Below are 15,436 nucleotides of genomic sequence, written 5' to 3' on the forward strand. Positions count from 1 at the left end.
ATGGCCAAGCGTAGGCTGTATGCAGGGTAATTAAAAGAATGGATGCCATATGTAACCACTGGAGTTAAAAATTTAATGTTAACTGTTCTTTTTTCTTATTGCACCAGCCTCAGCCAAATATAATAATGTGATGGCTGGTTGGGGGAAGGGGAGGAGAGGGCTGACGATGATAATTCTTGGGCCATATGTTGGATCGTTTAAGTGAAACTGCATGTATAAACCATGGTGCACTTTCAACAGAAACCAATAATGAAGCTGTTTGAGGATGAATCCCATCCAAAAAAGGTTTCATGAAAATTAACAAAGATTAGTGCCAACAGATTTTTGCTCATTAAGGTTGCATTAAAAGCCAATTAATAAAAGTTCATGGAAAATTTAAGAAGGAGCACTTGACTCCAGATCAGAGCTGGAGTTAGTAATCTTTATCGGGGGCAAGATTCTAAACAATCACTACAGCTGCAGAGATACTGGGAAGATAAACTTGAGGTTACATAAGAACATAAGAAATAGGAACATAAGAAATAGCCCATCGAGCCTGCTCCGCCATTCAATTAGATCATAGCTGATCTGATCTTGGCCTCAACTCCACTTCCCTGCCCGCTCCCCATAACCCTCGACTCCCCTATCGTTCAAAAATCTGTCTATCTCAACCTTAAATATATTCAATGTCTCAGCCTCCACAGCTCTCTCGGGTAGAGAATTCCAAAGATTCACATCATCATACGCAGTTCCTCGAAATCGAGGAAGACTTGCTTCCACTTAGTGAGTTCTTAGGTGACTGAACAGTCCAATATGGGAATTACAGTCTCTGTCACAGATGGGATAGACAATCGTTGAAGGAAAGGGTGGGTGGGGTGTCTGGTTTTCTGCATGTTCCTTCCGCTGCCTGCGCTTGCTTTCTGCATGCTCTCGGCGATGAGACTTGAGGTGCTCAGCGCCCTCCCGGATGCTCTTCCTCCACTTAGGGCAGTCTTTGGCCAGGAACTCCGAGGTGTCAGTGGGGATGTTGCATTTTATCAAGGAGGCTTTGAGGGTGTCCTTGAAACGTTTCCTCTGCCCACCAAGGGCTCATTTGCCGTGTAGGAGTTCCGAGTAGAGCGCTTGCTTTGGGAGTCTTGTGTCGGGCATGCGAACAATGTGGCCTGCCAAACGGAGCTGGTTGAGTGTGGTCAGTGCTTGGATGTTGGCCTGAACGAAAACACTGACTTTGGTGCGGCTATCCTCCCAGGAGATTTGCAAGATCTTGCGGAGACATCGTTGGTGGTATTTCTTCAGCGATTTGAGATGTTGACTGGAAATGGTCCATGTATCTGAGCTATACAGGAGGGCGGGTATCACTACAGCCCTGTAGACCATGAGCTTGGTGCCAGATTTGAGGGCCTGATCTTCGAAAACTCTCTTCCTCAGTCAGCGGAAGGCTGTGCTGGCGCACTGGAGGCAGTTCTGAACCTTGTCGTCAATGTCTGCCCTTGCTGATAATAGGCTCCCGAGGTATGGAAAATGGTCCACGTTTTCCAGGGCCGCGCTGTGGATCTTGATGACTGGGGGGCAGTGCTGTGTGGCGGGGTCAGGTTGCTGGACGACCTTTGTTTTATGGATGTTTAGTGTAAGGCTCATGCTTTCGTATGCCTCCGTGAAGATGTTGACTCACAACCCTCTGAGTCATAGTCATGTGAGTGAGAGGGCAAGATGGATCCGCTCACCAGGTCACTCGGATCAACACATAATACAATGGCGTCCAAAGGCACAATCATTAACAAACTGATGGTTGCTGCACTGGACAGAACCATGGGTAATATATAATGTTAGCTTTTAACATTGATCATACTGTACAGGGTAAGAGTAATGTACTTATTTAAAGTTGAGAAAAATAACCTTTTACTGTATTACTGTATTTTAGTAGAGACTCTATACACACTCGAGTGCTGATCCAGGTATCTAATCGTATCTGATCTACATCGAAAGCTGAAAAATAGTGAGAAAGTCTGCATTACTAAAGTATTGTCGTGCTCACAGCTGCAAAATAGCCTGAATTTTATTTAGGGGGCGTATTTCATATATTTTTGGTGATAAGATTCACTGAAATGGTACGTTTGGAACACAAGTGTTTCCAACATTTTGCTAGGCTGGAAATCAAAATGAAAAATAGGCACTTAAACCATTCTTTGACAAAGTGTAAAAATGGAGATCCTTTTGTTCTGCCCCAGGTAGCTAATCCCTTTGTAGCACCAAAGCAAAATACTGTGGCTGCTGGAAAGCTGAAATAAAAACAGAAAATGCTGGAAATACTCAGCAGGTCAGGCAGCATTTGTGCAGACAGAAACAGAGTTAATGTTTCAAACATTAACTCTGTTTTTCTCTCCACCGATGCTGCCTGACCGGATGAGTATTTCCAGCATTTGCTGCTTTTATAATCCCATTGGAGGATGTCTTTACATGATGACATAATAAATGTCAAACCGCGAGAACAAGTAAAATATGCAACATTCCTGGTGATATGTTTTCCTGGCATGGGGCAGCACTGGGTTAGCTTTCAAGCCTCTTCAAAGTTTCAGTCCTAGCCCATTAAAATAGATGGAGCAGCTTCAGGATGGCGAGGACTCCACTTTATCAGTAACATTGATGCAAAAGCACATTGAGGAAGAGATGGCCTCCATTGGGGTGGAAAATTTCCTAAACTTTCCTTTCCCTTAAATTAAGCATTTTATGATCCATTTCAAACCAATTTACTGAAATCTATACACCATCAGGTTAGATTAGTTGGACTTCATGGACTTTCCCTACTTTAAAAATGCCTGTTCTTTCTGACAAATCTATATATGGAATGCTTTGAAATTAGATTCAATACCACCTCATCACACCGATCTCCCAAAGGAAAATTAATTTACAAATTTACAATCAGTTTTATGTTGCAAATCAATGCTGTGGTAGTTAACTGACCTCACTATCAGGATTTCAAATTGAAGATAAACGTCACTAGTTCTTAATGTTCGTTCAGCTTCAATTGATTTGAAAATAATTATGAACCATGCTGCTAAACACAGAATAATTTGGACAGTTAATAATCTACTTTGAGCTCAATGTTTTTTCCTGTCATTAATACCCGAGTGCGCCAAATTCATGTGCGGTAAGGCAACAGAGAAAGGATCACGGGCTCAGCGCAAGCTGCATTCTGGTGGCTCTAGGGGGCGGCTGCAGGAAGCTCTCGGCTGAAATGGAAATAAAGCAAAAAAAGAAATAACAAAAACACATGAGAGAGAGATAGCATTGAGAATTAAAAGGAAGTGGGAATTAGACTGGGGTGGGGGACAATCTTTGAGGATGCACTAGTTAGCACATGTTCTCAGAACATTACCCCCACTGAGCAAAAGAGTGCAATTGATTCCTCGTTTTTTTACTTAAATCATTTCATTACATAGGTCTGCTTTTATGGCAATAAAAGATGAGTAGCTTTATTAATGTAACATTAGTGTTTGTTTTAGTGTCAAGGAGATGAAATTCTTACCATAATGAAAAAAACCTGATAATCCTAATTTTCCTCTGTAATTAATGAAAAACAGAAAGACTTATATTTACATAATGGCTTTCATGACCACCAGATATCTCAAAGCACTTTACAGTAGCTACTGTTGTGATGTGGGAAACGCGGCAGCCAATTTGTGCACAGCAACTCCCACAAACACCAATGTGATAATGACCAGATAATCTGTTCTTGTTACGTTGATTGAGGGATAAACATTGGTCAGGACCATCGGGGATAACTCCCCTGCTCTTCTTCAGAATAGTGCCATGAGATCTTTTACGTCCATCTGAGAGAGCAGACGGGGCCTCAGTTTAAGGCTGCGTCTATTTGTACAAACTGAAAGACAGCCGTTTATCTGATTGGCTCTCCATTTTCACATGACCTATTGTTGATTGGTCCCCTTGGAGGATAAGCCACACTCTGAAGTTCCTCTGGAATGTGCAACTGGAACCATCCAGCCCAAGTTCTGACCGGCTTTCCAATTTGTAATTCGATCTATTTTGACTTCAGAAGCCAAGTAGGATAGATCGCCCCAAAAGCCACCAAGTTCCAGCCAAAGTCCCTTACCCCAGTGCAAGTGCATTCCCGCTGCCCCCCCCTCAGTTGAAGTCCATTACCCCAGCACATGTGCTGCCTCCACCAGCCAAGTTCCAGCCAAAGTCCCTTAGCCCAGCGTAAGTGCATCCCTCCCCCAGCCGAAGACCCTTGCCCAAGCGCAAGACCTTACTCCTACCCCATAGATGGGGCATTGTATGCAGATTGTTAACATGTTTATTGGGTATGAAGAGAATAGTGACAGTATCGTGACTTCTGGATTTCATCCACCCCAACGATGTCCCTTGGAACACACACACCAAGTTTGCAAGTACTCGGGGGTGGGAAGAACGTGATCCATCTTCCTTGAGTTTCCTCACTCCCCTCCGATTCCCCCCCCAACCTGTGTCTCTCTCGTCCCGCCCCCCCAGGCTCTCTCTCTCTCTTCCCCATCCAAGCTCTCTCTCCCCCCAGCTCTCTATCTGCCTCCTCCCAAGATCTCTTTGCCCCCCAAAGCCACTCTCTGCCCCCCTCCCCAAGCTCTCTCTCCTCCCTAAGCTCTCTCTTTCCCACCCCCCCAGCTCTCTCTTCCTCCACCCCCCACCTAAGCTCTCTCTTCCACTCCCCCCAAGCTCTCTCTTTCTTCTCCCCCCCCCCCCACACCCAGTGTCTCTCTCCTCAGGGTGCAATTTATGGTGCCACTTGACTCTTCACTCAAACTGGCGCTGAATGAGAAATGAACTGCTCCTGACCGACACATTTTTTGCTCTCCCCACCGCCCCGCTTCTCTCTCTCTCTCCCACCGCCCCGCTTCTCTCTCTCTCTCCCACCGCCCCGCTTCTCTCTCTCTCTCCCACCGCCCCGCTTCTCTCTCTCTCCCCCACTGCCCCCCTTCTCTCTCTCCCCACCACCCCCCTTCTCTCTCTCCCCACCGCCACGCATCTCTCTCTCTCCCCCACCGTCCCGCTTCTCTCTCTCTCCTCACCGTCCCACTTCTCTCTCTCTCCCCGCCGCCACGCTTCTCTCTCTCTCTCTCGCCGCCCCGCTTCTCTCTCTCTCTCCCACCGTCCCGCTTCTCTCTCTCTCCCACCGCCCCATTTCTCTCTCTCCCCACCACCCCACTTCTCTCTCTTCCCACCGCCCCGCTTCTCTCTCTCCCCACCGTCCCCTTCTCTCTCTCTCCCCACTGCCCCACTTCTCTCTCTCCCCACCGCCCCACTTCTCTCTCTCCCCACCGCCCCACTTCTCTCTCTCCCCACCGCCCCGCTTCTCTCTCTCCCCACCGTCCCCTTCTCTCTCTCTCCCCACTGCCCCACTTCTCTCTCTCCCCACCGCCCCACTTCTCTCTCTCCCACCGCCCCCCTTCTCTCTCTCCCCACCGCCCCCCTTCTCTCTCTCCCCACCGCCCCACTTCTCTCTCTCCCCACCGCCCCACTTCTCTCTCTCCCCACCGCCCCACTTCTCTCTCTCCCCACCGCCCCACTTCTCTCTCTCCCCACCGTCCCGCTTCTCTCTCTCTCCCACATCCCCACTTCTCTCTCTCCCCATCGTCCCACTTCTCTCTCTCCCTCCACTGCCCCACTTCTCTCTCCCCCCACCGCCCCACTTCTCTCTCCCCCCACTGCCCCACTTCTCTCTCTCTCCCACATCCCCACTTCTCTCTCTCCCCATCGTCCCACTTCTCTCTCTCCCTCCACTGCCCCACTTCTCTCTCCCCCCACCGCCCCACTTCTCTCTCTCTCCCACATCCCCACTTCTCTCTCTCCCCATCGTCCCACTTCTCTCCCTCCCTCCACTGCCCCACTTCTCTCTCTCCCCACCGCCCCACTTCTCTCTCTCCCCACCGCCCCACTTCTCTCTCTCCCCACCGCCCCACTTCTCTCTCTCCCCATCGTCCCACTTCTCTCTCTCCCCCCACCGCCCCACTTCTCTCTCTCCCCCCACCGCCCCACTTCTCTCTCTCCCCACCGCCCCACTTCTCTCTCTCCCCACCGTCCCACTTCTCTCTCTCTCCCCACCGCCCGGCTTCTCTCTCTCCCCCACTGCTCCGCTTCTCTTCCTCTCTCCCGCTGCTCCGCTTCTCTCTTTCTCCCCCACCGCTCCGCTGCTCTCTCTCCCCACTGCCCCGCTCTCCCTCCCCACTGCCCCGCTCTCCCCGCACTCTTCACTCAAACTTCTACTTGAACTGGTCCTGGCTGCCCGCTGCCTGATCAGAGGTTTGGGGCTGCTGATGGATCGGAGACAGTGGAGGCAATGTGTGGAGCTGGTTCCAGAAGGGGGCGGTGGGGAGAGGAAGACGCATGTGCAGAATAGGGTTAGTGGTAATTGCGCTTGTCGGGGCGGGGTGGGCGGAGTCAGTGAGATTTGTTCTAATTCTCGCTTCTGTGCGCACATGCGCAGAAGGCAGACTTAGTACAAATAGTTACTCTGTCGGTTTAACATCTCTTCATAAAAACGGCACCTCCGACAGTGCAGCACCCCCTCGGCACCTCCGACAGAGCAGCACTCCCTCAGCACCTCCGACAGTGCAGCACTCCCTCAGCACTGCTCAAGTCTCTGGAGCAGGACTTGAATCCACAACCTTCTGACTCAGAGGTGAGTGCGTTCCCCACTGAGCCACTAACCAAACCACATTTTCTGAAATTATATGTTTCAAAGCAATGTATTCCCATGATTTTATTAGCAGGTTAGGAAAGAGGAAAGAAGCATTCTTTGTTTTTATGTTCTTATTATCCCTTCTTTTCAAAAGAATCTTAACCCTCACAGTGTATGAGGTTGAATACTTTTATAAATCATTGGCCCAGGGAGACTGGAACTTCCCTGAGTCTGTCAGCAGTCTGAGAAATAAACTAATCAGATTGATTTTGATTATTTGCAACATGTTTTGAATGGATTTTTTTTCCTGTAAATCATGGATAGGTACAACAACAACCCAAAATATGCTTCTCATTTTTTAAAACAAAGTAAAATTCTTGAATCAATGAGTGTTGACAACAACATCAAAAATGGATTGGACAAGTTACCCCACCCAACAGTGAGCTGCACAAATATCAGTAGAGATACAACGGTTAACCCAGTGTGTTACAGGGGCCCTGCCATTATATCAATGTACGTTCATCCTGCTCCACCTGTTGTATCCCAGTCTGCCAGTACTCTTGCAATTCTTCAATCTTTTCTTTGCACTTACCATTGAGAATTATTCCACAATACTTCTTTGATTTACACGCAGGAGGTGATGAAGTTTCACAGAATACTACAGCTCGGAGGGAGGCCATTCACCCCTGTGCCAGCCCTATGAAAGCTACTAATTCGTCCCACTCCCCTGATCTTTCACCATTGCTCTGCAAGCTTCTCCTTTTCAAGTATATATTCAATTCTCTTTTGAAAGTTACCGGTGAATTTGCTTCCACCACACTCTCAGGCAGTGAATTCCAGATCATAACAACTGGCAGCATAAAAAATAATTCTCCTCCTCATGCCTTTGGTTATTTTGCCAAGTATCTTAAATCTATGTCCTCTGGTTACCAATCCTCCCGCCACTGGAAACTGTTACTCCTTATTTATTGTACCAAAACCCTTCATAATTTGGACAGCGCTATTAAATCTCCTTTAACCTGTTCTGCTCTGCTCTAAGGAGAGCAACCCCAGTTTCTCAAGTCTCTCCACATAACTGAAGTCCCTCATCCCTGATATCATTCGAGTAAATGTCAGCTGTGGTTCAGTGAGTAGCACACTCGCCTCTGAGTCAGAGGTTGTGGGTTTAAGTCCCACTCTAGGAACATGAGCACATAAATCTAAGCTGACACTGCAGTGCAGTGCTGAGGGAGTGCTGCACTGTTGGAGGTGCTGTCATTCAGATGAGACATTAAACCGAAGTCCCGTCTGCTCTCTCAAGTGGACGTAAAAGACCCCATGGCAATATTTCGAAGAAGAACCCTCTGAGCTGGGCTCAGTGGGTAGCACACTCGCCTCTGAGTCAGAAGGTTGTGGGTTCAAGTCCCACTCTAGAAACATGAGCACATAAATCTAGGCTGACACTCCAGGCAGTGCTGCGGGAGTGCTGCACTGTTGGAGATGCTGTCTTTATTGGCGAGAAAGCAGGAATGGGGTACTGAAGTTGCATGTTCAGCCATGAACTCATTGAATGGCGGTGCAGGCTCGAATGGCCGACTCCTGCACCTATTTTCTATGTTTCTAAGAGCAGGGGAGTTCTCCTTGGTGTCCTCACCAATATTTATCCCTCAATCAACATAACAAAAATACAGATTATCTGTTCATTATCACATTGCTGTTTGTGGGAGCTTGCTTGTGCACAAATTGGCTGCCACGTTTCCCACATTACAACAAGCTGTAAAGCACTTTGAGACGTCCGGTGGTCATGAAAGGCGCTATATAAATGCAAGTCTTTCTTTCTTTTTAAATCTCCCAAGTTATTGAGTACACTTCTGTTGAAGTCAGCTATTCAAGCCTCACAAATAGTGATGCGATTTGGATCACAACAATTGTATTCCATAGAATATTTGATCTGCCACATTTGTCATTTTTCTTATGACTTTCATCTTGCTCCTAATCATATATTCAGCTTGATAAAGACAGTTCAGTCCACTCAAAAATTCTTCTAATCTCTCATCTCACTTGAGAATTACCAATTTTGCATTCAGTTGTCCAGCTCAGCGTTAATGTAACAGCACAGTCATCTCAGGGCATTTAAGGCTTGTTTAAATTTTCATTACATGAGCAATTAAAGCTCAGCTGGTTAAACTTCCTAAAACATTGTCATGTCAGTAATTGTCCACACAATTTAAATAATAGTTATGAAGAATTAATTTTATTTCATGCACTTGAACAGGTTCAATATAATTCTAAAAACATTAAAGTAATAGTTGTTGTAAGTTCATATTTATAACAACTCATTCCATAATTTTATATATATATAAAAGAACATATTCCATTGAAATGTGATTTATATCTGCGCTCTCTATATGAACAATGGACAAAAGCAGTTTTTTGTAATGAGGTATAACTGCTGCAGAGCTGATCAATTTGTCCAATAGTGCGTCAGATGTTTTTTTTGAGTTCACTACCAATGAAGACTATAATGATGAAATGGAAGAAAAAATAATTATACGGAGCTGAAATGATGAAGCATCTTATTGATTAAAATACCAACCACTCCATGTATTGATCAGTGGAATTAATTTGTGCCAATTAGATGCAGGATAAAACATGTAGTGGTTGCACTTTAAACGATGTCTCAAACTGATGTCCCACAGATATGAACTCAAGGTCATGCGCTGTAAATTCAGTGGAAATACTCGACAAACAAATGAATGGCCACTTATGCCATTCCCCTGTGGTTTACTCCAAAGTTACTCCGGGAAATTGATATACTACCCCAAAGTATCATCAATCTCAATTACCTGGTGTAGTGGAATGGATCTCTCTCTAACCCCTCACCCACCGCCGCCCCCCCTCCCCCCCCCCAAACTCCAGATTTTGGTGGATAACCAAATGTCCCCTACATTTAATGGTACATCATAAGTTTTATATTCAATTTGATCTATTTAGGTTGCCTAAGCAAGTTCCTACAATGTACAGATAAATTAGAAACTCTGGAAAAAAATAATGGCCGCCTGAGACCCCCCCCCCCCCCAACCACCCCACCAGTCTCCCGGAACCAAAAGCCTGATTCTTGTTGGTCTCCTGAACCAAAGCTGCATGGATAGTAAATTCTATCAGTTACTGGAAATCCAGATAACAAGTACTTATTCTGCTGAATCTAGAACCCAGGGTGTGCAAACTATCAATTAAAAATGTGCAATTGCATTTTAAGAGGTTAGTGCAAAATTGTGGCGAATAATTTTTTTAAAATTCATTCACAGGATGTGGGCATCGCTGGCAAGGCCAACATTTATTGCCCAACACTAATTGCCCTCGAGAAGGTGGTGGTGAGCCGCCTTCTTGAACCGCTGCAGTCCATGTGATACTTCTTTGTAGTGGTTTGGTACAACTCCGAGGGCAGTTAAGAGTCAACCATTTTGCTGTGGATCTGGAGTCACATACAGGCCAGACTGGGTAAGGAGGGCAGATTTCTTTCCCTAAAGGACATTAGTGAACTAGATGGGTTTTTATGACAATCTGGTAGTTTCATGGTCACCATTACTGATACTAGCTTTTTATTCCAGATTTATTTAATTACCGGTAACTGAATTTAAATTCCCCCGCTTCCATGGTGGGATTGGAACTCATGTCGCCAGATCATGAGTCCAGGCCTCTGGATTGCTTGTCCAGTGACATAACCACGATTCTACCATTCCCTAAGAGTGTGGATATTTGAGATTCAACTACTAAAAGTGAAGAAAGCTCAGGCAACAGAATCAGAGGGAACAGAATTCTGAAGGGCAAGTTTAGAACAAACAGATGGATGAGATTTCCAGGATGGGTGACTGAGGCCAAGATACGGGACACATTTAAGAAATAATTTTATACTGCAATAGGAAGACAATGCAGATGATAAAATGAGATCCAATGGGTCTTTATCCAAACCGGTACTGTGAGGAACAAAATGAAAATTCCTCCTACTGATAAATTTCATGCAAAAACTGGCATGAACGCAAAAAATAACTTTCACTTTTATACTCTGAAACCTTTTCAGTTAAAGTTATTGTCAGGAGAATTTCACTCCTATAATGTTCAGTCAGATATTACATTGTTGGCGAGATATCTCCCCAGTGTTTCATGGAAGGGTGAATGTTCGAATCATGTGCAATTCAAACTTTAATTAAAATGTAGTAACTGTCAAAATTATATGCATTCCTCAAGCATAAATTAAAATGGCTGATCAATGCTCAGTGATCCAAAATAATATTCAAATACCTCAGACATTAAAAAAAAAAGTAATTCTCAAGATGTGGGCGTTGCTGGCCATCCCTAGTTGTCTGCAGAAATGTCGTCTTCTTGAACCGCTATTGCGATTTGATACAACTGAGTGACTTAATTGGCCACTTCAGAATGTATTTAAGAATCAACCATGTTGAAAAACTGCAGAAATATTCTCATTCAATACATCATCGTTGATTTTTTTTTAAAAACATGGAATTACTCATTTAAAGAATTCTAAACATTTGAAATCCTTAAGAAATTTGAATTTTGATCCAGAGTGCTTTTACTCACTTTCGGCAACTAAATACCTGTATCTCAAAATGTTCTGAGGTGTGCTGTGATTAAGCCCTATGCAATTGCAACTTAAAGGGCCACATTTAAGGGGAATATTTTCAACTGCATTCTCTGCAGCAGATTCCCAACAGATCAGGGGTTCCAAACTGCAGGTCATGGGCTACATGAGCCACTTGGCCCTGGCAATCCAACCATCAAAGCCCACACAACTCAGTCCTACTTACACCTGTGTATCACTCAGTGGTTTGTCCTGTCTGAATCTTATTAACCTAGAAGATTGGAAAGGACTATTTACAATGCTGTTGCCTCATTGGATGAATCCCATATCAGAATTGGTTAGTGTCAGCAACTTGAAATATATGCAAATTAATGGGGTCAAGGATTACACCTCCACAAATGTTCCTAAGCAGAACGCCCAGGCACTTTGGCAGAAAAAAATCAAAGAGCAAGTTATTATTTAAATGGAGAAAGATTGCAAAGTGCTGCAGTACAGCGAGACCTGGGGGTACTTGTGCATGAAACACAAAAGATTAGTATGCAGATACAGCAAGTGATCAGGAAGGCCAATGGAATCTTGGTCTTTACTTCAAAGGGGATGGAGTATAAAAGCAAGGAAGTCTTGCTACAGTTGTACAGGCTATTGGTGAGGCCACACCTGGAATACTGCGTGCAGTTTTGCTTTCCATATTTACAAAAGGATATACTTGCTTTGGAGTTCAGAGAAGGTTCACAAGGTTGATTCTGGAGATGAGGGGGTTGACTTATGAGGAAAGGTTGAGTAGGTTGGGCCTCTACTCATTGGAATTCAGAAGAATGAGAGGTGATCTTATCGAAATGTATAAGATTATGAGGGGGCTTGACAAGGTGGATGCAGAGAGGATGTTTCCACTGATAAGGGAGACGAGAACTAAAGGACATGATCTCAGAATAAGGGGCCACCCATTTAAAACTGAGATGAGGAGAAATTTCTTCTCTCAGAGGGTTGTGGATCTGTGGAATTCACTGCCTCAGAGAGCTGTGGAAGTTGGGACATTGAATAAATTTAAAACAGAAATAGACAGTTTCTTAAACGATAAGGGAATAAGAGGTTATGGGGAGCGGGCAGGGAAGTGGACCTGAGTCCATGATCAAATCAGCCATGATCGTATTAAATGGCGGAGCAGGATCGAGGGGCCGTATGGTCTACTCCTGTTCCTATTTCTTATGTTCTTATGTAAAACGATCGGACACTTCTGCACGTTGTGTGTGTAATGTTTGCTTGCAACCCATTTCCCCTTCACCTGTGGCCCTTGGCACACTTGCTACTCTGTTGGCTCTTGTCCTCTGGAACCCCCTGCCAATGCTTTTTAGCTTGCCATTCCTTCCCTGCTTTCAAAATCCTCCTCAAAATCTTGATCTTCCACTGTGCCTTCAGCGCGTCATCCTTGTGAATTTTGTTCAGTTAAAAAAACCTTCCTGCTATGCTAACGGCACCTAACTCCTTTGAATCATTGCATTCCTATTCAGCAAAGTACTTCATTTATTTGTATGTTTTTTTTACCTGCAGATTGGGTTATTGTACTGAGTTTAACCTTGTACAGATTGCTTCTAACTCTCCACTCCTGCACCATGGGATAGCCGGTAGCCTCGTTGTATTTGGCATCACCTGGAAAACAAAACAAGTTAGTTTATACTAATTACTAAGTTAAAGTACAATGAAGTTTGTCAGAATGTCATTGTGGTTTGAGTGTTGCGACGTGCAATGTTGGCTGCCAATGAGCTGTGTGCTTTGAGTGTTGCGCCATGGCTGGTTTCAAATGAGCTGCACCACAAAGTGGTAGGAGGCAGGCAGGTTTGCTGCTCCAATTCTCAACCTGAGTTCCCAATCTTTGCAAGGTTTTCAAACAGGAAGTAAGAAGTAAAGGCATTGCCAGGCTAGTTTCCTGACTGGAGAGAGATGTATAGCAATCCCGAGGGGAAACAGAGAAAACATGTAATAACTTCGAATCAAAACAACAATAAAAAGAGAAACACACTATAGATCCTCCACAATCAATTCATTCAGCTGTCAGAATATTTTGCTACTGAAAATTATACTAAAAAGACTACAGCAATAACTCTTCTATGTTTCTCAATGGGATTAAGAGAAATTCTTGAGTCGCATTGTGATATCCTTATTGCGTGGCTATAAATGAAGTGTTCGCATGTCAGTGAACAATCCCTTACAATCTCATTTAATATGACAGTAGTAAGGAACAACAATTAAAGTGCAGGTTTGCTTGAAGTGGTTGTACTTTCAACATAATATTAGTTATTCACATGCCAAATAGCATCTCAGTGGGGAAAGACAGAAATTGGGGCGTATGTCCTGATTTGGGCACCTCCAATGAGCAGGATAATTCACTCTGCATGCACATGCGTTCTGTATTTTTGCAGCCTATTTCGTGCACAGTGGTTTTCTTTCATGCCCATGTGCAGAGACTAGAGACAATAGTCTGCAAGGATATGCTAATCGCACCAGGCAGTCAGTGGGACACTGACAATATACAAGATGCTTACCTGTGAGGAGCTGGAGGTTAGGCAATGGCTCAGAAAGAACTCCTCGACACTGTTCTTCCACAGGGAGGGGAATAACAACTAATCCATCAGCAAGCTGAGGGAAATCCTTCATGAAGTTGTTCTCCCTGTATGAAGGAAGAAAATATTACCAGAAGTTGATTTATGTTAGAAGTTTCTTACAGGAATACATCTGAAATCTGATTTATTTCTCAAAGCAACCAAGGCTGTTGATAATCTGGAATAAGTGAATGGACATTATTAAAATGCGTTACCATCAGAAGGTTGTTTGAGAATTATTATTATAAACATTATTATAAAATGGATACAGAAGGAGCTAAAAAGATTTATAATGATGATACCATAAATTAGAGGTTATACCTATCTGGAAAGATTTAACAGGCTGGGCTCTTTTCTCTAGAAAAGAAAAGGGCATGGAGTGACCTGATAGAGGTCTTTAAGATTATGATAGGGTTTGATAGGGTTGACCTAGAGAATACGTTTTCACTTGTGGTGGAGATCAAAACTAGGGGCCATAAATATAAGATAGCCACTAATAAATCCAATAGGGAATTCAGAAGAAACTTATTTACCCAGAAAGAAAAAAAGACTTGCATTTATATAGCGCCTTTCATGACCACTAGACATCTCAAAGCACTTTACAGTCAATGAAGTACTTTTGGAGTGTAGTCACTTGTAATGTAGGAAACGTGGCAGCCAATTTGCGCATAGCCAGCTCTCACAAACAGCAACGTGATAATGACCAGATAATCTCTGTTTGTTATGTTGATTGAGGAATTAATTTTGGCCCGGGCACCGGGGATAACTCCAGTTGAGTCAAATGGCATGTTCTGTGCTATACATTCTATGTAGTAACAAAGTTCAGGTTGTGGTTTAAGAGCAGTATGACCAATATAGTGGAATTGTAATTTATTTCCACTGTTATAAGTCAATCTTTCAGCCGCGATACATCTGCATTTGGAATTCTCTTTACAAACTGCTTAAGCTTCTTCTCATTCTCTTCGAAAGCCTCCTAAAAACTTAACCAGGCAACAGTACCTTCAGCTTCTCACACCCCTTGGTGTTTGCCTGCTTGGTACTTGACTCTCTCCATTGTAATGTGAGGAATGCTACTATAAATGCAAATTATTGCTGCCATTCTGTATTTTATCCAGGAAAGTTCCATTACTGTAAACCTATCTGGATTGGTCAATGCAGCATATTCTCAAGAATACCAAGTACTGACACATTGTAAGATATCGCCAATTACAAACAGGAGGAAAACTATGAAACAATATGACAAAAGGAGAAGAATTGCTCCAGTTGTTACGTGTTGTGATATTATAAACATCTGAACAGATTTTTGATGTCATTATACATGGCAACCAGCGAAACTCATTACTGTTACTGCTTAATATGTTTGAAGTTTCAGTTCTTTGGAGAAAAGTTATGACCTGGTGCAAATTTGGTGCATTTTTATAGAATATTAGTCACACAAGCATTCTTGGAGACGCCAATAACAGAAAGTCACTTATAAGTCTGATTCAAACATCATATAACTTTTTCTTTCAACTTAGTCATCTATCAGAGTTCTCTGAAATTCAAACCAAATATTTAACTCAATATACAGGCAACTCTCGATTATCCGCACACGAATGCAATGGGAAA

The 15,436-nt window shown here is 43.9% G+C and overlaps 1 protein-coding gene across 2 annotated transcripts in view; it reads right to left on the reverse strand.

Moving 5' to 3' along the window:
* LOC139232516 (astrotactin-2) overlaps positions 1-15,436 on the reverse strand; it is a 1,052,969-nt gene that overhangs the window by 794,093 nt on the left and 243,440 nt on the right. For both annotated transcript variants that reach the window (XM_070862850.1, XM_070862851.1), the window contains exons 5-6: positions 13,772-13,896; positions 12,774-12,878 (exon numbers count right to left, since the gene is read on the reverse strand). In XM_070862850.1, coding sequence (XP_070718951.1) covers positions 12,774-12,878; positions 13,772-13,896 — 230 coding nt within the window. The remainder of the gene's footprint in view (positions 1-12,773; positions 12,879-13,771; positions 13,897-15,436) is intronic.

This window comes from Pristiophorus japonicus, chromosome 20, assembly GCF_044704955.1.
Source record: "Pristiophorus japonicus isolate sPriJap1 chromosome 20, sPriJap1.hap1, whole genome shotgun sequence".
Taxonomy (NCBI): domain Eukaryota; kingdom Metazoa; phylum Chordata; class Chondrichthyes; family Pristiophoridae; genus Pristiophorus; species Pristiophorus japonicus.